This window comes from Neovison vison, chromosome 5 (genome assembly GCF_020171115.1).
Source record: "Neovison vison isolate M4711 chromosome 5, ASM_NN_V1, whole genome shotgun sequence".
Classification (NCBI taxonomy): Eukaryota; Metazoa; Chordata; class Mammalia; order Carnivora; family Mustelidae; genus Neogale; species Neogale vison.
In genome coordinates this window covers 70,411,841-70,439,004 of record NC_058095.1, presented here as the reverse complement: position 1 = coordinate 70,439,004, position 27,164 = coordinate 70,411,841, and the positions used below count along the sequence as shown (strand labels likewise).

At 54.3% G+C, this 27,164-nt stretch overlaps 2 protein-coding genes across 3 annotated transcripts in view; one reads left to right on the top strand and one right to left on the bottom strand.

The window, feature by feature from the left end:
• Positions 1-13,847, top strand: part of SHMT1 (serine hydroxymethyltransferase 1) — a 24,400-nt gene extending 10,553 nt beyond the window's left edge. For both annotated transcript variants that reach the window (XM_044249334.1, XM_044249333.1), the window contains exons 4-12: positions 2,510-2,625; positions 2,967-3,127; positions 6,748-6,829; positions 7,460-7,672; positions 9,099-9,215; positions 10,259-10,381; positions 11,531-11,647; positions 12,167-12,277; positions 12,821-13,847. In XM_044249334.1, the coding sequence (XP_044105269.1) occupies positions 2,510-2,625; positions 2,967-3,127; positions 6,748-6,829; positions 7,460-7,672; positions 9,099-9,215; positions 10,259-10,381; positions 11,531-11,647; positions 12,167-12,277; positions 12,821-12,993 (1,213 nt within the window). In that variant the 3' untranslated portion in view covers positions 12,994-13,847. The remainder of the gene's footprint in view (positions 1-2,509; positions 2,626-2,966; positions 3,128-6,747; positions 6,830-7,459; positions 7,673-9,098; positions 9,216-10,258; positions 10,382-11,530; positions 11,648-12,166; positions 12,278-12,820) is intronic.
• Positions 13,691-27,134, bottom strand: SMCR8 (SMCR8-C9orf72 complex subunit). The gene is made up of 2 exons (XM_044249331.1): positions 24,141-27,134; positions 13,691-18,834 (listed from the first exon to the last, which is right to left on the bottom strand). Exons 1-2 carry the CDS (start codon positions 26,498-26,500, stop codon positions 18,381-18,383), a joined length of 2,814 nt encoding a protein of 937 aa, XP_044105266.1. The 5' UTR covers positions 26,501-27,134; the 3' UTR covers positions 13,691-18,380.
• Between the last annotated feature and the right edge of the window lie 30 nt (positions 27,135-27,164).

Below are 27,164 nucleotides of genomic sequence, written 5' to 3'. Positions count from 1 at the left end.
GATGTATGGTTTTTGCAGATTTGCATATTTGTGTCCCAAATATGCACACGGGAAAAGAAGGGTCCCCCTCAGCCCCTTGCCTGCCGCTCAACACCGAAATGCCCCTGAAGCTCTCGGGAGAAGGGCCGAGGTTGAAGACACAGTCTTTTTCCTGCCCTAAATAACTACCCTCTCCTCTGTGCCTTCGAGGGTTCCCCTGGTGTTTTCACAACCAGTAGCTCATGAGATCTTGTGAGAGCCCCAAGGGGGGGCTGTTTTCCACGTGGTACAGATGAGGAGGCCGAGACTCACTGACATTCAGTGACTTCTTTCCAGAGTTTTGTGAGTTGTTCTGGTGAAATGAATGAGCCTGAGAGGAGGTTGTGGGGACCCCCAAATTTGTGGCCAAGGGGGACAGTGGTTTGGGTCGCCTGGGGGGCCCAGGACTTGTGGCTGGGGGGTGAAGTGTGGATGGACTCGTGAACCTGAGTCCTTAGCCTGGGGCATTGGTGGTAATTCTAACCCTAACCTGACTGACCCCATCTCATCATTTCATCGAAAAAGCCTCTGTCTTTGTTGGCAATTGGAGAGATGACGGTGGCCTTCAAATGGAGAGTGAAAGTCAGTGCTGTGGTCTAGGCATCAGGCTGAGCATGACCACAGTCATGTTTGTGTATCCTGCAGCCTGATTGCAAAGTCAGCCCTCTCACCCCCTTTCCAGATAAGGATCGGATTTGGCAGGTGAAGGAGGCAGCTCCAAGTCCTGTGGTAAAGAGCAGAACCAGGATTGCACCGTCTTTCCAGAGCGCCATGCCACCTCTGCAGGGGTCTGGGACAAGGCAGGCAGGGGCACTGGGGTCTTCACCATGACCATGAATCCCCATCCTGTGTTTGCTTCCCTGGGAATGGCTAATTGCTACGTCCCCTGGCAGTGCTGACCTTCCTGAAAGTCCATCACCCTTCCCCAGTCATGGGCAGCTCTACTTCAAGCTCGGAGGACACCACACCTTTCTTTGGTGACAAAGCAGAGAATGTAACACTGGAAGGGACCTGCCAGATCCCTCCATGAAGCCCCTCCCAGTTCCCACACTCTGTTGTGGCTGCATTATTCACAATAGCAAGAGTTGGGAGCGGCCCACAAGTCCGTGGGTGGATGAATGGATAAGCAAAACGTGATGATCCATATAACCCACCACCCTTTGGCCTTAAAACAGAAAGAGTTCCTGTCACATGCTACATGGAAGGTGAACCACAAGGAACTTGTGCTGTGTGCAGTAACCCAGTCTCCAAAGTCTGCATAGTGCCTCATGCCACTGAGAGCTGTCTAGAACCGTCATGACCATCGTGAGGCGGAGATCGATGGTTGCTAGCAGCTGTGGGGAGGCAGTGGGAGCTGCTGCCTCACGGGTGTAGAGTTTCAGTTTCGCAGGGTGAGAAATTTCTAGAAGTCTGTTGCACAACAGTGGGAATATACTTAGCAGCGTGAGGTACTTAATGCTATTGGACTATGCTTGAAAAGGGTTAAGATGTCAATTCTGTGCTGTGTGTTCTTTACTAGGATGAAAAGAGTGTGTGTGTGTGTGTGTTCTTAAAAGACTTATTTACCTGTTTTTTTTTTTTAAAGGTTTTATTTATTTATTTGTCAGAGAGAGCACACAGGCAGGCAGAGTGGCAGGTAGAGGCAGAGAGGGCAGCAGGCTCCCTGCAGAGCAAACAGCCCAATGTGGGACTCGATCCCAGGACACTGGGATCATGACCTGAGCCGAAGGCAGCCGCTTAACTGACTGAGCCACACCGGCATCCCAAAAGCAAGAGAGTGAGTGTGAGCCAGCACAGGGTGGGGGTGGGGGGGCAGAGGGAGAGGGAGAAGCTGTGCTGATCAGGGAGCCCGATGCGGGGCTTGATCCCATGACCCCAGTATCATGACCTGATAATCAAGAGTTAGGTGCTCAACTGACTGAGCCGCCCAGGTGCCCCCAAAAGAGTATATATATCTAATTTAAAATTTTTAAGGTTTTCTCCAACCACAAGGCAACGTGGTTAAAAATGTCTACTGAAGAGGTACTACGATTATTAATATTCAGAGAAAAAACATACAAATTTTCATACTAATTATTAAACAGCAAGTAAAATTTTATTAGAACTGTTAAAAAACAGGAGAACCTTTCCCTCCTCACCAGCCCCGAGGAAGCCCCATTCCACATTCTGGCTCTGGGGCTCTGACTGCTCTTGGACCCTGATGCAAGGTCGATCGCACGGTTGTAACTGGCTGATGTCACTCAGCGTGATGACAAGGTCCTCAGGGTTCATCCATGCAGCCTCTGTCGGAATTTCTCGTAGACGAGAAGGTACTTGCTCCGTCATGAAGCTGACTGGGCACGGATGGAAGATGAGTGGCGTGGGGTCTTGGGGGACTTATTCTCACTGCCCCTCAGCTTCATTCTTCTGTCCCAGCATGAAGCTTCTTTGGCCTTTCTACAAAGCACAGAGGATCAGGGCCACGGGGGGCCTAAGCCGGCTTTCTCTGCAGGTATTATGGCGGGACCGAGTTCATCGATGAGCTGGAAATCCTCTGTCAAAAGCGAGCGCTGCAGGTCTACGGTCTGGATCCCAAGAGCTGGGGGGTCAATGTCCAGCCCTACTCAGGTAACTGCCACATCCAGACGGGCCTGAGCTGTCCCCTGCCTGCTGGCGTTCATGGAGGGCAGTCCCGAAAAGGATAGCCTGTAAACGGAAGTGAAAAATGGGCCAAGCCCCTACTGGGGCTTAGAGACCCACAGATGGGTCTGTGCATCTCTCTCCCAGCTCACCCCTCCTGAACACACCTGCCCCGTATTCTTGGGGTTTGCTGCGGGGGAATCTCTGGGGAGCTGGCTGCACAGTGGGGGGCCAGGCCTGTTCTGTCCACTCCTGGTTGACGGCCTAGTGGCCAAGCTCTGGGGCCCTGCTCGGGGCCTCCCAGGACATCCTCTGGCCTGGCCTTCCAGGCTCCCCTGCCAACTTCGCGGTGTACACCGCCCTAGTGGAGCCGCATGGGCGCATCATGGGCCTGGACCTGCCAGACGGTGGCCACCTGACCCACGGGTTCATGACAGACAAGAAGAAAATCTCTGCCACATCCATCTTTTTTGAGTCTATGCCCTATAAGGTAAGTGGGGTCTCTAGGTGGTCCTGTTCTGAGATGCTCCAGGAAGTCCCTGCTTTTTGCTATCTGTCCCCTCCTGCCCTTGGGACTCCTCAGGCATTTGGGGCACGCGGTGGGGGGCAGCGGAAACCCAGGGAGGTTGGTCGGGGAGGTTTTAGCTGCAGCCTGACCCCCGTGCTCGGGACTCTACCACCCCTCATAGATCTGTCAGTGAACCACAGCCTGTATGAGCCACAGGCCCGGCCTGCAACTGACACGTAGTCACATGGGGCCTTCGTCATTACAAACAGCTGGGTTGGAACAGCGTGGACTGATACGTGAACTTTATGCCGGGGATGGGGGCAAAGGCAGTAACCCGCGGACTCAGTTATGGGGAAGCCGTTGTGCATGGTGACTCTCCCTTGTGTCCAGAAACCATTTCCTCCTGCTGTTTGTTGTCCCATGGGCCGTCCCCAGCTAGTTCATGGGTCCCACGGCGTGCAAAGGTTGTAGCACTTCCTTGAGCTTGGCTGAGGGTCAGACACGGGATTTTATTCCTTTAGGGAAAGCAAGCCAGTGTTCCGTCAATCTTGGCATCCTGTGGCCTGTGCTGAGTACCCTTGACCGTTCACCATTTGTCGGCCTTTGGCTCGGTCCTCGTAACTGCATGTGTGCTTTTTGTGTGCAAGTGACAGTTCGCTGCTTTTCCTGGAAAGCCTAGGCATTTCTGGCCACAGGTATCCTCGTCAGCCAGCTCTGACCCTGAAGGTGGATTTTGAAACATGACAGTAATGACACAGTGCTCAGCCTTTGCATGTATAACAGAAAAGCCAGTTTCTTTCTTTCGTTCCTTTTTTTTTTTTTTTTTTTAAGATTTTATTTATTTGAGAGAGAGAGAGAGAACATGGGGAAGGGGGAAGCAAACTCCCTGCTGAGCAGGGAGCCCAATGTGGAGCTCGATCCCAGGATGCTGGGATCATGCCTGAGCTAGAGGCAGATGCTTAACCGACTGAGCTGCCCAGGCTCCCCTCAAAAGCTGGTTTCTACAGTTTTTTTCACTGTGGAAAGAACAGTGGCAGAGAGGAATCACAGACTTGTTTTCTGATCTTATATGAGGCCTCACACAGCCTTACTCTCTAGCCCAATGTCCTTATTAATTAAAGTAGGCTCCATGCCCAGCAGAGCCCATTGTGGGGCTTCAACTCTCGACCCTGAGATCAAGACCTGAGCTGAGATCAAGAATCAGATGCTTAACCCACTGAGCCACCGAGCCCCCCTTCTCCCAAGAGTCTCTTGGGTACAGCCTGGAGGTTCAGCGATGGTGGGTCTGCAGGGGTGTGGAGTGGCTGGGAGCTTGGCCAGCTTGGGCAGCAGGAGACACAGCTCACCTGCCAAAGGGGCACCGGCCGTGTGCAGGGAGGAGACACAGACCTGCCTGGCCTCTAGCAGCAGCTGCCACGCCTCACCTCTGCCCCCGAACCTGCCTCCCTGCCCTGCCTCTCAGCAGGCTCTCACCCTCCAGACAACTGTCCCACACATAGCTAGGCATTTCATCTCCGTGGGGAAACAGCACCTCAAACCTTCTGTCCCCCTGTCTCTCCTGTCCAAGTAGTCCCCTCCCTGAAGGTCCTAAGTGACAGAAGAGAGGCCCTCATCCCACCCCTCTACACCACTCCGGCCCCTCTGCAGTTCCTGACAAATGCCCATGAATTCTCCTTGGAGAGGAGTTTTCTTTTGTCTAATATTTAGCATTTTCTAAAAAAAAAAAATTTTTTTTTAATCCCTTAAGTTTAAAAAGCAGACTGTGGTAGGGAGAGTAGCAACACATGTTGAGGGGTAGGTAATTATGTCTTTAAAAATTTTTTTAGAATTACGTCTGTTTTTTTCACTGCGGGTCAGCTGTTGATTTTCTTCAAGGTAACAGTTTCTCTGCCAAGTGCAGGTGACTGGAAAGAAGCAGTTCATTCCCTTTGCAACAGAACCACAGCCAGTCCTTCTGCCTGCTTTTCCAGTGAGGTCTTGGTTGCACACAAGCTGCTGTAATCATGTTCACTGGAAAGGGTGGCCACAGGACCCGAGCCTTGAAACCCCCCGGGGGTAGGGGCTCCTCCCACCACCTCCTCTCTGGAGAGCTCCCATGCCCCACACCCCTAAAATCTTTCCCTTTGATTTTTACTTCCCCTTGGCACAAATGCTTTAATGCATCTTCAATACACTGATTTTACTAAGACACGTGTCGCCAAAAAGGGGAAAAAGTGTTTGATGTTTCACAGGTACGTGGATCCACAGCCTGTCTGGAATTGATTTCTGCGGGGAGCAGTGGGGTGGGCATCCAGACAACATTTTTCCACGTGGATGTCCAGTGGACCTAGTTCCACGTCTTGGAAGACCAACCGTTCCCTGCAGCATCACTGTTGTCCTCGATCAGATGACCCTCTGTCACTAGGCGTCCTGTTTCTGTTCTTGTCCTTCCACAAACATGTGCTGCCTTAATCACTATAACTTTATGTGTTTCTTAATTTCTCTGAATAATATTTTGTGTGGGGGCACCTAGGTGGCTGAGTTGGTTGATTTTTTTTTTTTAAGATTTTATTCATTTATTTGACAGAGAGAGAGATCACAAGTAGGCAGAGCGGCAGGCAGAGAGAGAGGAGGGAGCAGGCTCCCCGCCGAGCAGAGAGCACGATGCGAAGCTCAATCCCAGGACCCTGGGATCAGGCAGAGGCTTTAACCCACTGAGCCACCCAGGTGCCCCAAGCATCTGACTCTTGATTTCGGCTCAGGTCATGATCTCAGAGTTATGAGATCAGGCCCCAGGTGGGGCTCTGCTCAGCGGGGAGTCTCCTTCTCTCCCCAACCCAACCCCTCCCCCTGCTCGCACACTCACTCTCTCTAAAATAAATAAATCTTTAAAAAAACGTTATGTGTGGAGGTTTCATATAGCTTCGATATTTCATGGCTTTTGAAACAAATGTAATGTTAACATTTCATTTCTTACTTTTTCTTGCTTATATGCATGAATGTAACTGATTTTGGGGTTTTGACCTGCATCCAGGGACCCTGCTAATAAATTCAGTTACTAATTCTAATAGTGTGCCACCAGAAGCTTGGATTTTCCAGGCATGCTGTGCTGCTATCTGTGAGTAATGTCAGCTTTTCACATCTTCTGATCTTTGTGTCTTTCTTTCTTTCTCTTGCCTCTTTGTACTTGGACTAGAAGAGCTGTTAGCAGCAGCTTGTCTCTTTCCCAAAGGTAACGGCGTTTCAGCATCCGCATTGCATGGTGCATGTTTGTCGTTCCTCTTTTATTCCATGGTGGCTTTTTAGTTCCTTGTCCTCCCGGGTAGAGCCCTAGGCTAGGGGCTCACTTTTCCTCTGGGGACCCCTCAGGGCATCCTGCCCCCGTGAGCGATGCCTGGTTGTCAACACAACTTGTGCAAGCCAGACACACTGGTACCCCATCTCGCCCTTGAGTCCCATCCTGGGACAGGTTTCCTGCATCCGTGGTGGAGGGGAGCAAACAGGTTTTGGGCAGGTGCAGAAAGTCATCTTACCTTGATAGCCTGCTCGAGTTCCAGTGGGAGGGCAAGCCCAGTGTGGCGGAGGATGCTGCCTGAGCCCCCGGTCTCTGTGACATCCCACAGGTGAACCCAGACACTGGCTACATCAACTATGACCAACTGGAGGAAAACGCCCGCCTCTTCCACCCGAAGCTCATTATCGCAGGTGATGAGTGGGGGGTAAAGGAACCGCCTTTGTCAGCAGCTCCCATGCCTCTTACTTTTTTTTGAAAGATTTTGAGAGAGAGACGCAGGGAGAGTGGGAGAGGAAGAAGCAGGCTTCCCGCTGAGCAGAGAGCCCAGTGCATGGCTCAATCCCAGGACTCTGGGATCATGACCTGATCCGAAGGCAGATGCCCAGCGACTGAGCCACCCAGGTGCCCCTCATGCCTCTTACTAAATGAAGATGTGGAGATGTTCCCTGGCTCACTGCTAGTCCCTGTCCGAAGGGCTGGCCTTCTGGGATCTAAGTAGATTCTTTTCTTTCAGGATAAATATCACTGTTAGAAGCATCTAGAAATGTTAACCCCCGTCTAATTGGTGGAGGTAATAATAATTAGAGGCTGTCCCAACCACCGTGAAGAGGCCTCTGACCTCAAAGGCAGGTCAGAGTGGTGGCCTTTGGCACCAAGATGTTTTGGGGAGGTGGTTTCCATTTCCGTTCTCAGGGATGTTAGAGGGAGAAATTTCCAGGCTGTCGGATATGCCTATCCAGAGGCCGCTTTGCAGGTCTGCACTTCAGCGACTCTCAGCTGGCCGTGCATAGGTCTTGACTGTGTCACCCCTGCTGTCTCAGGAACCAGCTGCTACTCCCGAAACCTGGACTACGCTCGACTGAGGAAGATTGCAGACGAGAACGGGGCGTATCTCATGGCGGACATGGCGCACATTAGCGGGCTGGTGGCGGCTGGTGTGGTGCCCTCACCCTTTGAGCACTGCCACGTGGTGTCCACCACCACCCACAAAACCCTGAGAGGCTGCCGAGCCGGCATGATCTTCTACAGGAAAGGTGGGCTCCAGGGGGTGAGGTACTGGCAGGGTGCTGGTGTTGGCCTTTCTCCTCTGGGGTTCATATTCAGTTTGGGAAGCTAAGAAAACCGGGATCCCTTGAAGGGTTCCTGCAGGAGCTACACAGAAGAGGGCAGTGGCAGGGCTGCAGAGGAGATCTAGAAGCAAGCTTTGAGCACAGCTCTTGCCTCATTCCTTGGGTGGCTGGTGCTGGGGAAAGAGGAAGGGTATTGTGCTGTGGGTCAACTAGTCCTCCCTATAAGAGGTGAATGGAGGGTGTGCATGGCTGGCCAGGGGCTACCAGAGCCCTCACAGTGCAGCCATACTTTGGCAAACTTAACGCTGGTAGAGCATGCATTTTGCAGAGGATGACTCACAGTAAACAAACCGTAAGACATTGATGTATAAACTACAGTTACCACTGTAGTTCTTTTAGTGAGGATTCTCAGTTGAATATGCCTGTAGCCCACAGGTCTAAGAACTCCCTTTATTTTGGGATCCCCACACCTGGGAAAGCCAGGTTCTGATCAGATCATTTGGCCTGTGGTGAGACCCGATGCATGCCCACCCACAGAGAAACACCCCCCCCCCCCCCCCGCAATGGAGTCTCTCTCCCCTGCAGTCTCCTTGTCTGGCCCCCTTCCCTGGGGCTGGATATGCCCACATGCCCAGGAGCCTTCTTAGTGCACTGTTGTCTCTGAGGACCTTTTTCTGTTGTGTCAACAGTTCTGAGGCAGGTAGCCATTCCCACCTGGCTGGGAAGTGTGTTCCTTCCCACGGAGCGCTGGTGTGTGGCTAGCCTGAGTGACTCCTGAATCTGCCACGTCCACGCTGTGTGATCCTGGGCTCGTTGTCCAGCCTCTCTGTGCCTCATTTCCACACCTCCAGAGTGGGCATCCTAATAAGAGCGCCCGTCCCTTCAGACCAGTGCTGGGAGCATTCATTAATTAATTTATGTAAAGTGCCTCAGGCGGTTCATCGCTCCCAAGAAGCTCTGCAGAGACATTAGTTACTACAGCGCATTAACATTTTTTTCAGAAAGGACTCCCAGTCCCCATTAGAGCCGTTAATATATAATTAATATATATCATTATGCAAATGAGTTTTCTCTCCTTCAAAGTCATCATCTGGGAAGACTGCTATCTTGGATGCATCTTTGAGGAAATGTGCCCGAGGCATAGTCTTTGTTAAAGTCTTGGTGGAGGGAAATTTTTATCCTTTGATTCATCTAGGAAAGGGTGGTCAGGACTGCTCTGCAAGCAAGGGGCCCCTGAGCTCTACAGCATGAGGGACCAGGCCTCGCCCTCAGGACTAGAGACCAGGCTTGTGCCTAGGGCCCCACAGCCAGCGTGAGTTGGAGTCCCGGTGGGGAGGAAACAGGTGACAGCCCGGCTGATGTTCCCATTCTGCTGTTTTCCTTCATCCAGGAGTGCGCAGCGTGGATCCCAAGACGGGTAAAGAGACTCTGTACAACCTAGAGTCGCTCATCAACTCCGCTGTGTTCCCAGGCCTGCAGGGTGGTCCCCACAACCACGCCATTGCTGGTAAAATGTCCCCAGAGCCAACCCTGAGGCCTCAGGTGGTGCTTGGGGGTAGGGAGCACCCTCATCCATGGCACGGTCCTATTCAGGAAACAGCAGGAAAGGAACAATTGGGAGGCGACACAGCAGATGGGGTGAGCGGTTAGTGTGCGAACCCTGAGAGGACAAGTCACCTTGTCCTGACATCCCCTCCCTAGCACCGCTGACTGAGATCACCCAGTAGGCTGCCAGTGACTTGCTCCTTCTCTGTACAAATGGCTTAAGAGATGTGTGGTGATCTCAGAGTCATTCCAGCATCTTCGTAGAACAGAGTGGTTTGGTAGAAAAGCCCAGGATGAAGACATAGGGCCTCCATTGAGAAGCCCCGATGTTTCTCAAGAGGGGAGCGGGGACGTGGGGAGGGGGCGGGAGGGTTTCCTGCGGATTTCCCACAGGGTGTTTTCCCAGTCCCCCTTTACGCCTCCAGACCCTGAGTCTGGTTTCTCCAACCTCTGGGTGATGGGATCACCCGCTCTCCAGCCACTCTGGGCCTTTTCTAGTCATTTCCACCAACACTGACAAGTGGCTTTGGGACCCGCACATGGCAATGCTTACTTTTGCCTTTTCCTTCACGTCTGTGCCCCCTTCAGCGGCCCTTGGGATTGAACAAGGGACCAGACAAAGGAGTCTGGATGCCCAGGTAGAACAGGCTGGCACCTCTCCCCTGACCTGTAGTCGGGAGATTTGCATAATTTGGCCCCAGAGCAGAAGCATCTGGGGCAGCTGAGTTCTCGTGTCTGTACACTGAGCTTAAAAAGGATGGTAAAATCCATCTTGCAGAACAGCTTCCCTGTGGTAATCATATTAGCACGAAACTTCCATGCTCCTCGAAAAGGAGAGGTCTGCAGGGTTAGCCGGGTAGTTGTAGGGTTAAAAATAGATACCATTTGGGGGGCACTGACAAGGAGGCCTGAGTGGAAGCAAGGGGTGTCCTCTGACTCCAGCTAGCTCTGCCTGGACCCCCTGGTCCCATCCTGCCTTCCTGACGCATCCTTTCCTCCCGCCAGGGGTCGCTGTGGCCCTGAAGCAGGCTCTGACTCCGGAGTTCAGACTTTACCAGCGACAGGTGGTGGCCAACTGCCAGATGCTGGCGCAGACCCTGATGGAGCTGGGCTACAAAGTGGTAACAGGTACCCTGCTCCTTGGGGTGGTGCTGAAGCCTTGGCCCCCAGCTCCTCGGCAATCCTGAGGCACACTCTTCTCTGGTTCTCTGCACTCCTTTCTTTCCTTTCTCCTCGGTCCTCCATGTCTGTCAGTAAAAAAGCCCTGGAAATCTCGGGGTTGACTGTAGACCAGACTCCCTCTGGCTACAAACAGCACGTGGCAGCCTGGCGCTGCCCAAGGCTTCACAGGGGTCTCAGGAGAGACGTCTCCACCTTCCTGAGCTCCCAGGCCTGCCCACACCCCTAGTTCACTTTGTTCGGAGGACACAGTGGAGGTGGCAGAAGTAGATAATGGTGACTCGTAAGCCAGAGTTGCTGATAACCTGGTCTGTGCCTGGTGCAGGCAGGGGGCTACAGATGGCACCATATTGAAACTTCACAATAGCCTGGCGAATTACGGCTTTTACTTTATTACTTTTTTGTATTTTTTAAAGAGTTTATTCATTTATGCAATAGAGGTAGTGTGTGTGTATGGGGGAGAGGGGCAGATGCTGAGCAGGGAGCCCGATGCAGGGCTTGATCCCAGGACCCTGATACCATGACCTGAGCTGAGGTCAGACACTTGACCGACTGAGCCACCCAGGCGCCCCTCATCTGTACCGCTTTGATAACAGTGTAAACATTGTCAACCTGGTGGGATTAGGGATAAAATGCAAGGCAGCCCAGCAGAGCCTGGCACTTCCAGTGTGCTCTGCAAAGTCAGCCACTCCTTGCTATCTGAGGCTGCCTTTGAGGGGTTCTTTTAGATGGAGTTCTGGGACACATGGGGAACTCCAAGTGATCTGTCAGAGCCAGTGGGATCTGCCAGTGGCACTGAATAAGCTGTCACTGCCCAGACAAGCTGCCAGGCCCTTGTCCTGTGCCAGGTGCTGGGGCACAGCAGTGGGCTGGGAAAGCCACTGGGGGTTCCCCTTAGCCTATACCCTTCAGCCCTGGAGCATCTTTTGTTTAGCAGGGGATTAAAGCCTTCCAGCACACATGGTGGGGTGCTCACATTCCTGACCTCTGCTTGGGCCTCCTTCAGCCTTAACCCTCACTTCTTAGGAAGAGGGAGACTCCTTCACTTGGCATGAAATCAAGTTTCTCTATTCCTACATGTTCGACTTGGCTTTCCAGGTGGTTCTGACAACCATTTGATCCTCGTGGATCTCCGTTCCAAAGGCACAGATGGTGGAAGGGCTGAGAAGGTTCTAGAAGCCTGTTCTATTGCCTGTAATAAGAACACCTGTCCAGGTAAGAATCTTTCTGGCCAAATACATTTCTTTTGGCCAAAATTCTAGTTGATGGTAATTGGGCTCAGGGGACAGACACAAAGGGATTTTGGAGGGGGTACATACATGGGGGCAACATCATGGCTGTCTCCCAGCCTATTCTTTCCGACACAGATCAAACCCTCCTGGTGACAGAGGGAGGGACTGAGACGGGCTGGGGTAAGGGAAGCAGGGGCCTCTGGGACAGGCTGGATGTCTCAGGGGGTTGTAAGAATGTGGGTGATGCACCTAACACAGATGCTAGCCTTGCTTTGCAGAGCAAGGGCTAAGACATGGAAAGCAACCTCCTGTTTCAGTACAGTGGCCAAAATGCGCGGCTCTCTCCCTGTGCCTTTGTTCCTGTCTCTGGCATTTCAGTTGGCAGCACTCTGCTTCCTAGAAACAGCCGCCATCCACAGGCCACTTTTTTTGGCTAAGAGTCTTAAATGCACAGTGGTCAGTGGTGAGTACGGCCCAGGGACAGAGCCTGTTTATCTTGAAGGTGACAAAAGCGCACTGCGGCCCAGTGGACTGCGTCTGGGAACTCCAGCCCTGACATCGAGAGGACTATTGGAAAAAGAGTTCCAGAAAGTAGCCCAGTTTATTCACCGAGGTGAGGATAAAGGTTTGGAAGTCAGCCACTCCGATCTGCGTCTGGGGTTTCTGATTGGGACCGAGCAATTGAGACCCAGCCGCTGAAGGGCAGTTCATGTCCAGGCGGAGTGTGAGGGACAAAAGATAGTAAAAATCACCTTAACAAACCGTGTAGTCTGAGAGGGCGGTACACTTGTCCTGCCCCAGGAAGAGGGCACACGAGAATCATTTCTGAGGTCCAGCTTCACACCTACGGCTATAACACCCCTGCTGCTGGGCACACATCGATAGTTGAGCCTCAGGTGTGTTCTTGGGCCCACTGAGCTGCAGCACAGCACAGTTCTAGAAGCTTGTTCTGTTGCTTATGATCAGAACACCAGGTAAGAATCCTTGCTGCTCTTTCCTTCTGTACCTCTCCCATGTTAATTTCTTGGGCCAGAGTTCTAGCATGGTAGTTGGGCTCTGGGGATAGACACGAAGGGATTCTGGAGGCATAGATGGGGACAAAATCGTGGCTATCTGCCAGCCTGCACAGGACTCGTTTTGTCTCCTGCCGGCACAGGAATAGAACTGACTCTGCAGATACAGAATGACATTGGGGCCAAGGCCACCCTGAAGGAGTTCAGAGAGAAACTGACAGGGGACGAGAAGCACCAACGGGCCATCAGGGTGCTTAGGGAGGAAGTGGAGAGCTTCGCGTCTCTATTCCCTCTGCCTGGCCTGCCTGAGTTTTAGAGGAGCTGCCCGCCTGCCCACACCTGCCCAGGAACCTGGTGCCCTTCTGAGTCGACACGAAGACTGGCCCCATGCAGGACCCAGCTGCATCAACTTCTCCATGCCCTCTGAGGGGGTTTCTTTTGGGGCTTTCCTCAAATTAACCTCCTTCACGAATTCACGAATCAAAATTTGTTTTTAAGACCCATTGTTAGTACTTAGTAATTTTGGGACAACGTTTTCAAGGTGTTTACATCTGACCCTTTCTCTCAGTTGTATAAATAGTTCTTATGGAAAAATGAAATACTTAGACTGGGTTCAGGGTAGGCGACTGGAAAGACCTCAGTAGGTGTACTCACCCTTCTCTGAGTTACTGGGTTCCCCCACACTGTGATAGACAACCACTCCAATTCAGAGCTGCCCCTTCTTGGTATCTTACTACGTGGAGGGCTGCCAAAGTAGGACTGACTGATGGCTGTCAAAACTGAGAAATTTTGAAGCTTCTGGTGAGTTCTACAAGGTGCTGCCCAGTATGGTAGGAGTTTCTCCACAGCAGCTCAGGACATTGTGGAAACAGCTTCCTTCACCCCCCACCCCTGGCGGGGGGTTGTTAGGTCTTACAGGGTGAGAACCAGCGGTGGCGGTGGGGTGGGGTGGGTGGTGGTTCCCTGCCCTGTGCAGGATAACCAGCTCCCTCCTATAACCAGGAAACCAAATGTCACCTTCCCAGAGAAACTTTATTTTTCACAAAGCTGAAGTGCAAAACATAGATGACCATTTTTAATAAGCACAATCAAATTTGTAACCACAGAATGTCTACAAGAATTATAGCTTTAAAAAATACAACCAATTTTTATATTTCAAAAATATCTGAACTCAAATAAATTAATTTCTTAAAAAGTACACTTCTCAGACTATTTGTTTGGCATTGACTCTGGTTAAATTCCGGTCCAGCCCCACCCAGGAGCTGCAGTCACGCGGGTGTCCAAGGGGCGCGTGCTGGGACGAGCGCAGCTCACGCGGTGGTGGGACTCAGTGTTCCACGCGTGGACAGAGGAACATGCAGTAATAAAATAGCTCTCCAAAAATAACAGATACGAATTCATCACAGACTACACTTTTCACTGTGGCCTTTTTAAAAGGTGGCATTTTTTTTTTTTCAGCCCAAGCTGTACAGCCAGCCAGCATTGGGCAGTCAGTGAGCGAGGCACCCCGTAGTCCTGCCTGGAGGGCGCCCCTGGGGCCTGGGGTCCAGCATGTTCTTGGCATTCACTGCAGCACGAGTGGGGACAGGCTGCTCGCAGACTCCATGGCGGGTGGGTGACACACCAGTCCCCATCTGCCTTAACTTTGGGAGCCATGATCCTGTCATGGCAGGCTCCCCCTTCCCGGAACTGAAGACAAACACCACCTCCAATATCCCCTCACAACGTGGCCTCCATTTTGGAGCTGAACAATTAGCCCCAGGAAGCTGGGGCTCCCTAGCAGCAGCTTAATTCACTGCAAAGTGCTTGCGCGGGGCTCCCCTCTGCCCCAGCCCCCACTTCCTCCTCCCCAGGGCCACAACCAAACCTTGACAGGTAAGACCAGATTAGGTGAAGGCTCACAGCTTTCTCTGAGGGCTCAGGAACACTTGGTGTGCTCAGACTTTTGCAGCTGAGACCGGTGGTCTTTCCAGCCAGAGGCAAAAATTTGATGCTTTTTCTGTTTCGAGGTCTGTTAAAACCATGTCTCCTTGGAAGATTCCAGTTCCATCACTTTCTAACACGGGACTGGGGAAGAGCCAGAGAGCTGGCTGGTGGGCTTCAGAGCACAAACCAAGGCACTTTGTTCTGAGCTTTCTAGGGAGATGGGAAGTAAAACTGGATTGCTGGCTTGGGAGATGGGTTCCCCGGAAGGTGATCGGTACTTGTGGATGGGTTACCCACCAGCTGAGTGTTACCAGCTGGGCAGTAGCACGAGACGCTGCTCTGCCTTGCAACACCCCCAGGGAGGTGGGGGCATGCATCCAGCACTGGCGGAAGTGGGTAGTCAGTGTCAGCCTCCGAAACATATCACGGAACTGTAGCAACCCTGGCACTTGGGGTATAATCTGTTGACCTTCTTGGTATTTGAACTGGGCTGTGTTCTTTGTCTGAGGTGGAAACCTACTGTACCTTAAATACAGCAACAAAGAAGTTAAAAACTGGATGGGAAATGACGGGGGCTACCATGGTTCATTTCCAAATTCTGGTGCAAGTCACGTAACTTCAGCCACTACAGTAAATCATGGGTAAGTCACGATTTCTAAAATCTGAAGATTCCACCAAAGGAGCAAGATCCCTAAGGAAACAGCGGCTCAGGTCAGAGCATCCCAAGGGCCCCGGTGCTACAAAGGCTCTGACGACTCTGTCACGTGGAGTTTCTAGAAATCACTGCTGCAGGACCACTAGCTGATCAGCCTGCTCTTGGCCTGGACCTGCTTGAAAAAGGGTTGGGGGTGGGGCAGGAAGTGCGCCTAGATGAGAATTAAAGCCGAAATAAACCCCATACGCACTTCCGGTGCCTGGGACTTCAAAGGGAGTCAGGACTGACAAAGTAGTAAGAGGCACAGATGTCCTCTATTTTCTGCGAAGTGTTTTTAACACGTTTTATTTGAGACAAAACTCAAGTGAAAATTCATAAAGAGAGGAGTCCCACTGTATAGGGTTCCCCCCACCTTCAGATTGAGGTGAAGGACTTCTAGTGGGTTCTCCAAAGTGGAGGGGGTCTGGGAAGTGCAGGTCCACGGTGTCCAGTGCCTCCCAATCTGGCTCTGTTCCAGCACCACCTTGAAATCCCTCTGGAAAGAAACACCCCTGGCATCCAGCCATCCTTTGAAATGGCCACAATGGAAAGTTAGACTTTAACCAAAATTTAAAACCTAGAATCTACCTACTGGTCCGTGAAGCCATGCAGGAAGGTTCAAGGGAGAAAATCCTTCCTTAGTTGAGCTGGAGGCCAGCCCCAGGACGGGACATGCCTGTTCTGCTCATCCCCGCCTGGTCCCTTGCCTCAGCATCCTGGGGCCTTTGTAACCATCCCTGAGACAGAGCTTCCACGCAAACCCCCTCCAAAGTGACATCTACTTCAGAGCACTGTAGTGATGGCTTTTGCTGCTGGAATGCCACGGAGGACTGACCTTCTGCCTTGATCAGTTTCCTGGGTGACAGCACGGTGACACCACTGTGCAGTCCCCGATGGTGTGACAGAAAAGTTAAGGAAGGTACCAATGATCACTTTCAGTCTCGTCAGTGGACCCCAGAGACCTTCCCGTGCCATGGAGATAAAGTGTCGTAAGGTCATGTCCCTGGAGGCATGAGCAGACAGCAGTGAGCCACCCAGTTAGAGAACAAAACAGCATCTTGAACATGAGGGACACTGGAGGCAGCGATGAAGCGAGGAGGCCACGGAGAGAAACAGGCTTCCTACACAGCCTTCACCACGTGCAAACACAAGCTTCGCCTTTCGAAGCTGCCAAGTCGTTCCTGGCGACTCTTCTGCATGGGAACATATGCAACGGGCACAGGTACAAAGAAAACCCATGGGATGTAGACAGACTGTCTGCCACAGAAGGTTCTTTCTCAGTCCCAGGCTCAGAAGCAAAATCACACACCCCCTTCCAGGACTGGGGGCCCTGACAGAAGCCGACGGCCGGGAGCCAATGGAGGAGCTGGGCAAGGAAGGGGCCACAGGAGTGACATGACACGAACACTCGTCTCGGGTCCCTGCCTGCCCTACACGGCCTCCGTGGTGCACCACGGAGCTGCCGGGGAGGCAGATCTTGACAGCAAGACCCCAACGACACAGTATGCAGCGCCCGGAGACATGCACGCCCAGGAGCAACCGCCTTCTGGCCAATCCAGGTCCGGGTCTGCTGCACAATTCTCTCGGACCACGTTAAAAAGCAGTCATACTAAGGGTTTTCCCTACTTGGAGGAAAAAAGCAGTCATTTAAAAAACGGGGGAAAAGAGTATAAAGAAATCCTCCATCTACAAACCAACAGCAACTGTGTCAGGGGCATTAGGGAGGTCACGGCGAGTGAAGCGGGGACTGTCTCCTTCCCTGGGGGGAGGGCTCACGTGAGGCCTGGGAGTGAGCTGGCTGGGAGTGAGCTGCTGCAAGGTGAGTGGCCGCGGTGAGGTAACCATACCTGGGGGGCCCGCGTGCGGCGGGAGTGAACGGGGTGAGGTTCATGTATTTGCGGGGGCGGCGCGGGGGCAGAAGCGAGCAGTGGGGAGGCTCCCATGGGCCAGGTCCATGAAGACAGCCATGCAAGGAGGCTTTCCTCCTTCCCGGAGAAGACCCTGGCCCTGGGTTCTCGCCAGCTGGGCTGCCTTCCCAGACCAACCAGCTGGGCAGAACCCCACTGTCACCATGCCCAGGAGACCCTGCAAGAGGTAGTGAAGTGGTTGCAAAAATTTGCTGCGGGTAGAGGACTGGGGGAAGGTGGGGGACCTCGGCTGAGACCCAGCACATCTGCCAACCGTCCCCAAGAGCACAGTGTGGCCTCATGGCCTCCAGCCTCCCAGAGGCCTGCTGGCTCCCCAACCCTTGCACAGTGCTGCCGGCCTTGAGGCCCCGCGGCCCTGCCCGTCTCCCAGGCTCTCTAGCTACGAGCGTGGTTCTCACTCACAAGCAAGGACGAGCGCCTAACTCTAGCCACTCCTGCTGCCCCGGGGAAAGCAGCCGCAAAGACCACCCAGGGGCACTTCTGTGCCTAGTGCGGAAGCCAGGACCAGACAGGGTAATGCTCGCTCTCCCTACAGCCTCGGGGCCCAGAAGGTTCCGTGTCTGCCAGCGCCCAGCTGAGGCAGAGCTGCCTCCCTCCACCTCACTCATCCAGGGGCCTCCTCCGGGATGGTGGGCTCTAGGGGGCTGGAGGGAAGGACCCCAGGTGGGATCTGGATGAGGCAATGGATGGTCTGTTGTCCTGTCCCCCACTAAACTGTTCCAGGGAACGGAGTGCTTCCCCTGATCTGGCCACCCAGTGTTTGGGAGCTGACCCTGCCAGCATGCCCCTCCTGTCTGGGCTTCACCTTTCCGCCCTTCATCCCGCCCCATCGAGAGAGTGCTGGCTCCCTCCCGGCCTGCTGCCCAGTCCTCAGGAAGCCAAGTGGCCCCCCTCCCGACCGCAGGAGCCACTCCTTGCTAGGCGGAGTCGGGTCTGTCGCTGTCCTCACTGACGCCAAGAACCAGGCACCCGCCTCTGCCCGAGTCCACCTCCCAGCCCACCCCACGCCACCCGGGGACCAGGGCTGCCACCTTGCGTTCCCTCCCCCGATGACACCAGAAGTCTCAAAAGCTCAGAGGCCTGCTCGCTCACGCCCACCCCTCCCCTCCCTGTACCCTGAGTCACAGGTCTCGGTCACAGTGGCTGGGGCGGACGTCAGATCTTGTACAAAAAGCTGGGCACGTAGTCGAACCTGAGCGTGGGGCGGCCGGTTCCAGGAGCCTCTTGCGTGTAGCGCAGCTTCAGCAGCTCGGCCAGGTGCTGGACCACCTTCACGTCCTCGTTCACCAGGCCCAGGGTCAGCTTCAGGAAGCTCGCCTGGCGTCCAGCAACCACGTCCGGGGTCTCCTGGTCGTGTGCGGGCAGGTGCAGGTGGTGGCAGAAAGTGTAGAGGAAGGCCTTGGAGCAGAGCTCGGTCAGCACGGTTTGGACATGCAGGTAGTAGGTGCTGCCCCGCTTAATCTGCGTGCGGTGGTCTGCCAGCCGGGGCACCAGGGCACCCCGGTATAGGGGGCAGCGCAGGGCCTTGTTGTCCAGGTCCAGGACGCTGGTGTAGCGGCTATAGCGGCTCAGGGCGTGGAGGCTGCTGGTGCCAGCGGGGGACGCCACCCTGAAACACACACGCCAGCGTCAGGAGGAAAGGCTTGGGCCCGGCTGGCTCCCACCAGCCAACGCCCCCTCACTCTTTCTGGAAGGCAAATTTGACCCTGATGCCCTTCAAAGGGCTCCTCACCACCCTTGCGACCAAGTCTGAGTGCCTGGGCGTGGCCCACGGGCCTCTCAAGCCTCATCTATGACTTCCACGATGACTTCCTGGAAGCCATGCCACACTCTCGGTAGAGCCTCAAAACCCCGGGCCTGTAGGCTCTGCTCTTCCTTCCCATTTGTCCTTGCCTATACGCCAACTTAAACCTTACCCAGCCACTCCTGATCCCCTCCCTCAGCTTCTCTACTTTTTTGCTTTGTGACCTTGGCCAAGTTCCCTACCCGCTCTGAGCCCCATCTGTAACACAGGAATAACCAGTCCTGCCTCACACGATCACTGCACAGACAAAATTGGTCGTGTTTAGGACAGTGCTTGGCCCTCAGTCTCGACAGCCTAGCACCGAACAGTATGGGGACAGCCATTTATCTCCTGTCTCTCCCACCGCACGGCACTTCTGCAGGCCGGGACTGGCTGAACTTGCCTCAGGCCCAGTGCCCGCTACGGCCCGCACAGAGCACAGGCAGGCAAGCGCCCAGGGAGGGAAGGGATCAGGGTGACCCGCCCTAGTAAGCAGCTCTTTAAAATCTTCTAGATCCGTCTTCCCAGAGAAGCCAGAGTCGGCCAGCCTTGCAGTCTGGCAAAGGTCTGGCTGACCAGAGATTTCAGACCAATACACGTCTGGAATTCAGAGCTTGTGTTAGGTCTCAGGTACTGCGTACAGAGGAATGACAAGCACTCGGGGGACCAAGGCAATCTCATTATATTTTTTCCTTCCTGGGTGTTGTCATGTCCTTGTATAGTTAACAGTATCTGCTGTGTGCCAGGCAGCAACCTGGGGGCAGAGGAGGGAGTGAGGTATAAGCCTGGTCGGCTGGGAAGATAAGACATGCCCAGGGGACCCCGAGTGAAAGAGGCAGCACCAGGGCCAGGAAGGTTCTGGAGGAACGGGCTCAGAGCTGGGCCTTATAACAAAGGTAGGCTCCGAGAACCTGGGATGGCATCTGGACCACACAAAAGCAGGGTCACAGACGAGAAGACAGAGAACCACATAGGCCATGCGTCCTGGAAACCAGAGGTGAGGAGTGGGCTATGGCCCCCGTCACATGGGTGATGAGGCCAGGTGGCTCCCTGGCTTCTCGGGGACCCAGGCCTCCTCAGCCACGCTACCAATGTGCTCAGGCAACCTCCACCCCAGGACGTCCATAATGCCCCCAAATGCCAAATGCCCCGTTGAGCTGGGCACATCTGGCCCCTCCGAGGTTCTGCCTCAGTGGCAAAGCCAGGCCTCCCCGCCCCATGCTCCTGCCCCTCCACTCCAGCCCCCTTCGTGCTGAACACCCGGCCTCAGGCCCAGCCGTCCCCAGGGAGCTCTGGCACCCCACATCTCCCCACATGTGTCTTCGACAACACTCCTCGCCAGGGGGCAAGGCAGCATGGAAAGCGGCAAGCCCACACCTCTGGTCCCGGTGACACTGCAAGGTGACTGAGAGCCTCGGGCTTTACCTCCCACACCTGTCTTAGATTCCTTACCGTCCGTGCCAATGCCGGGGGTAGGCTCTGGGATGCGAACATGGAGGCCCAGAGAGGGACCATGACTCACGCAAGTTCCCCCAGCTGCAAAGTGGCTGAGGCAGGACTCAACCAGGGCCTCTGACCCACCTCCTAGCACCTCCTCCCATCCGTACTGAGCTGTCCAGGGCTTGGTCCTGCAACTTGGCAAGCGATACAATTTTCCTTCATTCTGATTTAAAATAATGGGAAACCAACATGGTTATCTGCCCATCGCGTACCCACAAGTGAGGGATCCAATGCATGAGCATCTTCAGGCAGAAGACCTACTTTAGGGGGAAAAAAGTCAAGCACTAATGCAGCTGGCAGCTATGGAGGGAAGAGTCTTTAAAAACGGTTCATCATCAGAGCTGGTTTTCACTGCAGTCCAGAGCACCTGAGTGGGGAGAGACTCTCCTGGGTCTCAGTTCTCAGATTTCAGGTTAACCTAGCACACAGGTTAACCCAGCTCCCCCAGACCGGAGCTCCCCCCATTCCCATCCCCACCCTGGGCAAGGAAGTTCACGGCCACACAAAGGCCCCTCTTCTACTATGACTCTTTAATGCCCATCCTCAGATGGGCGTCCTCCTGCCTCCCAGTTTCAACACTGGTTCTGCTGGCTGGGGTGACTCACCACTGATACCCATAGCTCTGAGCACTTCCTCAAAGGGCGAGCACAGCAAAGGGTGTTAGTTCTTTCCAGATGTGACCCTTTCCTGCAGCTCTCCACACATGGAGCCTGGGAAGCCTGGCTCACAGGCGCGTTCAACAAGCTTTGCTGGGTGAATGAGAGACAGGAGAGGCCTGGTCCAAAAATCCACAGGGCCGATCATGGAAGCATCAGGACCCACAACGCCCCTCCCTACCTGCCTTGGGCCACAACTCCACGGCTTTTGTCTCTGGATACATTCAGATGATGTCTACCACCCACCTCCCAGGATTTCCTCGGGAGAGCTGTGGCAAATCTAGTCCCCACGCCAGTGACATGCCCCCTAGCGAACAAGGCCTCGAGCCCCCACACACTGTATCTCACACCAGAGCAGGACCCTCTGGAGGCAGCCCTTGCCAATCCCCAATACATGTGGCATGTCTAGAAGGTCTGGGAAGGTAAGCACTGGGAGACGCTCCCCCTCTCGGGACTGTGTGCAGTGCTCTTGTCTGTCACTTCTGATGGGCCTCTCGCCTCCTCAGAGGGATGGCTAAAGGTTCTGAAGGCGGGCTGGTGAGGGCCCCACTCAGCATCGGCGGCCCTGGCCAGCCTCCCTTCAGCCTGTGTGCATCCCCACCAGGTTATCAGAGACGCGCTCTCACTGATCAGACACGGACCAGATGCAATGGGCCTTTCCACACCCGCTCTCACGAGACAGGTCTTGGCAACTCCGTCTATAGACAGAAAGAGCCTCAGATGTCAAGCTGACAGTATGGTGACAGAGCAGGGACTGGTGTGAGGGACCCTCCCCAACCCTGAAGACGGCGCTCGGCCTGTCACGGGGACGTACCACGGCTGACTCACCGTATGATTCTGGCTGTGGGCTGAGGGGCTAGCGTTTCATAGTCCTCTATAAATATTTGGGTAATGATCATCCAGGGATCCAACCCTCTCATAGTGGAGGAGAGACTTGTTCATGTGCCCACAGTGGCTGACTACTGGCCCAGGACTCAGACCACCTCCTGCCTTCTCCTCCACCTCAGGGAGCCCACCCACCAGCTACCCTCTCTTGCAGCCGCAGACTTCATAAACTGACCACAGCAGGCTTCCCAAGGCAGCCCAGCTCAGGCCTCAGAACCCTCAACGCCATACTCCAGCCGGGTACCCGATGGAACGGAGCTGGCAGAAAAGATAACTTCTTTTACCATCCCAGCCCGTTTTAAGGAGGGAATTTCAGGGAAAGCCTCTGGGAAGGGCAAGACTGTCCTGAGCCTGGTCCTGGATAAGCCAGCTGACAACAGACTGAAGTGCATTTTACATTCTCCATCTTTTGGTGGAGAAAAAGGGAAAAGGGTCAGGGCTGGGGCGAGGGGAGACACTCGGAGAAGTGGTAGGTGTATGCAAACCCGTTCTTCCACCAAGATCAGGGGCAAATGCAATCCCTGAAAAGCCCTTGCCTTGCTGGGACAGACAAGCTACACCCAAGCACAGAGCTGGCATCAGCAGAGGGACCGGATTCTGGGAGGAAGGACACAGTCTGCAAGGGCGCCCGGGGCAGCCTCTCACTCCTGAGCCTGTGTTGCGCCCATAAGCAAGGGCCCTGCTCGGTCTCCTGGGCGGCCCGAAGAAGGGGCTGCTCCAGGGGTCTGGGCCATGTCACACCAAGTCCCCATGTCATCACTCTTTTCCCACACTGGCAAGCTCGTCCTCCTGGTGCCTCAGCCGAAGACCCCCAGCCTTCCCCAGGCAGCCCCTCCCTCACTTCCCACACGTCACTCAGTCTCCCCCTCTGTTTCCTTAAAACACACGATGCACCTGCTGTTAGCACTCCCCTCCCTGTCACCCATCTCCCCTGGAGAACTATGAATTCCTCCAGGCCAGTGCCCTTGCTCAGGCACCTCCAGACGACGCCCCAGCACCCACCAGCACGGCCAGTGAGCCAAGGCAGGACGTGGAGGCGCCACCTGCTTAAACACCACTGCCATGACCCCGCGGAAAGCCTAACACAGCAAGAGTTAGAGCGAGGGCGGGGTGACTCCTGCAAGAGGGGCAAACACAAGGCCACTCGAGTGACGGTGACCTCGCTGATACTAGGGAACAATGCAAAAGGAGAGTCGGAAAATTGGAACGAACGACTGCTGATTGCAGCGTGGCAGAAATCTCTTCTCTCTTACCATGTGGCATGGGAAGCACAGGCTGGCTGTGTCAGCACCCCCGTCTTACAGATGTGCCAAGTGCGTGCAGAGAAGGGAACGAGGAAACGGAACACTGTGCTTACTCAGAGAGAAAGAGACCCTTGGGCCAGACAACTTGTCAAGCAGTATTTGAAAAAAACACAATGAGTCTACTGCAACACAAGCATTGTGGGAAAATGAAATAGAAAGCATTCAAGCAGAGAAGTGGCTCTTGCATTTCTGGAGGTTGGGGGAGAGACAGCCTTCTAAGGACAGTGGAATGAAAGCCACGGGAGTCCCCTGATGTCCCTGTCACAGTGATGGTTGCCATCTTCTATCTATCACAGCCCTTTCTCAGAAGCCGACCTCTCCTCGGTCACTTACACCAGAGTGTGAATTTGAGAATCAGAAAGAATCTGAGATCTACAAGTCTGGTTGTTCCCCAAACCTTGCCGTATACCAGAGAAACTCCAGGTCTTGCCCTAGACCAACTGAACCAGAACCTCTGTGGGGAGCAGGGAGACGACCCAGAACTCCATGATCTAGAAAACTCTCCTAAATAATTCTGACACAGCAGGTCACGGGCCAGGGCTGGCAACCAGCACTGAACGGCAATCCCTCCTACGAGGGATGACGAAACAGAAGACCAGAGAAAGGGAATGATCTGCCGAAAGCTACGGAAAGAGCTGGTGTTGAGGGCCCAGTCTGGAAGCCAGGTCCCCCTACTCTGGGCCCACCACGTGAACCTATGCACCTCCCCCAGAGGGCTGTACGTCCAAAGCCTCGTCTCTAACAGGATGGGGCCCTTCCCCACCGGCCCCTACGGGCAACCAGTTACCTCTGCAGGCCGATAAGCTTCCACTTCTGAAAATCCGTGATATGCAAAGGAGAAGAGACCCAGTGCTTCACCGGTTTGGCATAACGGCTGTGGTTGGGGACAAAGATGGACAGCGCCGTCACCAGCTTCCTCACTATGGCCTCGTCCTCCCCCAGGACCACAAGTGTCCTTCCGCTGAGCAGGGAGTAGATGGCCGGGTGGGCAAAGGGGTACTGACGGATGAATTTTAAGGCGTTCTGGCCGGCCCTCTTTTTATGCCTCTCAGAAGAGGAGCCGCTGGAATGAGCGGAGGCGGGAGTCCGGTCTGAGCTGGTGGAGGTTACACTGCTCATGTTGCTGGCAGTGTCCGAGCAGGTGTCCAAGCTGGTCTTACTGACGTCCCGGCTCGCCAGCAGGCGATCTGGGTCCAGTTCATCAGCAGGGAAGCCTTCAGAACTGTCGTCTCGGGAAGGGTTGGCATTTTCCACTGCAAAGTCCACATGGAACCCCTGATCCTTCTGCCTATAGCGCTGCGGGGGGATGCTCACCACTCCGTCCTGGTCCAAGGGCGTGTGGGCTAGAGGGGAGAGGGGCACCCGCAGACTCTCGCTCTCCTTCCCAATGCAGCAGGAGGTGTCTATTTGTGACGGGGGGGTTTCTAAGCTGCCCTCCTCTGCCTCACCCAGCTCCGGCGGGCTGACGCTGGCCCGGAAGTGGATGGCTCCATCACTGTCATCTGCATAGGATTCTTCTTCATTAATGGCACTTGGGTAGCTGGCCTTAAAATCATCAGGGATGAGGGCCTCTGAGGGGCAGGTGCTGAGGACTTCAATACTGTCCTCGCTGATGGTCCTGTGGCTGACCGCTTTGCTCCGGACCACCTGGGGGCTCAGTGGCACCGTGAGGCTGGCCTGGCTGTCAGACTTAGGCAGCACAGCGGTGGACTTCTCTGTGCCCAGAACCTCAATGCTTTCGCCACTGCTGATGCTTCCTTTCATATCCATATCCAGGTAGTCCAAGTTTTCCTGGGGATCAAGACTGCTCATTTCTGTCACCTTCACTTCCTTGTACTCCTCATCTCCAAGTTCCTGCTCCATCTTGATGGGCACAGACTCCACACTGGACTTGTAAGAACCAACGCTAATTAACACTTGAGGAATCGGACATTCTTCCAAAGATCTGGAAGGCGGCCTGCCTGGACCAGGCCTAGGGGGTGCACTCTCTTGTTTCTCTGCCATCCTGTCATCCACCTCCACAAAATCTTCGAAGAGAAAGTTTGTTATATGCTGTTGTTTTAGAAGTGCTCTGTCAATCTGGCTGGTCAGGAGGTAGCACAGGTCTCCTCTGAACATGTGCTCTATGTGGCTGAGCTGAGCCAGGGTCTGGGTGAAATATTCAGTGTCACAGAGCTCTTCCAAGGTCTTCAGCTTCTTGTCAAAACACTTGGTGGACTTTGCTTTGATGAGTTTTGGGGTATAAGCAGGTCTGCAGGTGTAAAGGTCTGTGTCAGTAGACTCATCGAGGTTAGAGGTAGCGGCTGCCTGGCTGGCCTGATCCTGGGTGTGTTCCGACTCCCCAGGACACGGAGCAGACCCCTTCAACTTTCGATGCGGGTATGAGCGGATCTGTTTCAGCAGGTCTTGATGTTCAATGATGGACTTCTCTACACTGGCCAGTTCATTGGCTTTCTCAATTGCCTGAGATGAGTAAAAGCCTTTGTCATTGGCTTTCTTCTGGATCTCCGTTTCCGTGTGCAGCACTGTCCTGGTGTAATCCAAGTCTTTCAGTTTTTTTTCAAGTTCTCCCGCAAAAGCCTTCCTGTTGCCTGTCTTCAAGCACTCAGAAGCTTTGGAAAATTCAGCCGAGAGCTCCTGAAACTGCTGCATGATTTTGTGCTGGTCCGCTGAGATATAAGCCATGCAAAAGGGCCTAACAAAGCCCCGGGCCTCTAGGTCGTACAGGGTAAGGTGGTGCACATAGGCAAAGGCTCCCTCCTTGGAGTCTCCCAGCACCACCTTGGAGTCCTCCACAAAATTAAGCTTGGGGTAGGCAGAACCAGGGGGATGGCCCACAAAGGAAGCCTGGTAATCCACAGACATGATCCGCAAGGAGAAATAATTGAGATCGAAAGTACCAAAAACTTTGGTGTCATTGGGGATGGTCAGCAAGGGCTGGGGTCCCACCTGCTCCGAGAACTCGGAAATAAGGATGAAGTCCCGAGAGAACTTGGCCCCGGACAGTTTGGACCATGGGTTGGCTCCCTGGCTGGCGAAGGGGAAGAGTGGCACCGAGTACTCTTCGGGCAGGGGGGGCTCATTGTAAGGCTCCTCTTCGTACTCCTCCTCTTTGGTGAAGGCCACCACGTCAGGGGCGCTGATCATATTTCCAGATATACGGAGAGAACATTGAGAGGAAGTGAGAAAGAATGAAGGGGTAATCAACGCAGGGAAGCCAGGCCTCTGGAAGAGGAAGCAAAGTCCCTACGGTCTTCTTTGCGCCCTCAGGGGTACCAGGCTGCCCCTCACAGACTCGAAGCCTCGAACTCCCACAGTTCCCTGAGAGGTATAGCTCCTCTAGAGACCTCAGAGGCCCATGGACTCCGCAGGTCCAGAAGACCAGGTAGGCCAGTTGCCTCTTCCTCCTTCTTCTCCTCCGGCGAGAACGTCCAGCGCAGAACACCTGCAGCGAGGTCACCGGCACTCCCCCGACCCCACCGCGACAGCGACAGCCCAGCCCTGAACTGGTGCCTAACGTGGGGCTACGAGCCGCCGCAAGAACCAGTCAAGCGTTGCCGCCCCCACTGCCCGAGGGCAGAAACCGTCGCGGCTCCTCGGACGCCACAGCCCGGAGCCAGCTACCGCGGCGCCGCCATCTTGGTGTCACATGACTCACGGTTTCTGCGCCGCGTGACCCGGAAGCGTCCGCGTAGGCTTCCGAGCGGGACAGAAAAAGATTGTGAGCGCGCGACAGATCTGGGCAGAACCGTCCAGCGGCCTTTCCCAAGGACGAATCGACTCACCAACCGCTGTCGGGAAGCGAAGGAAG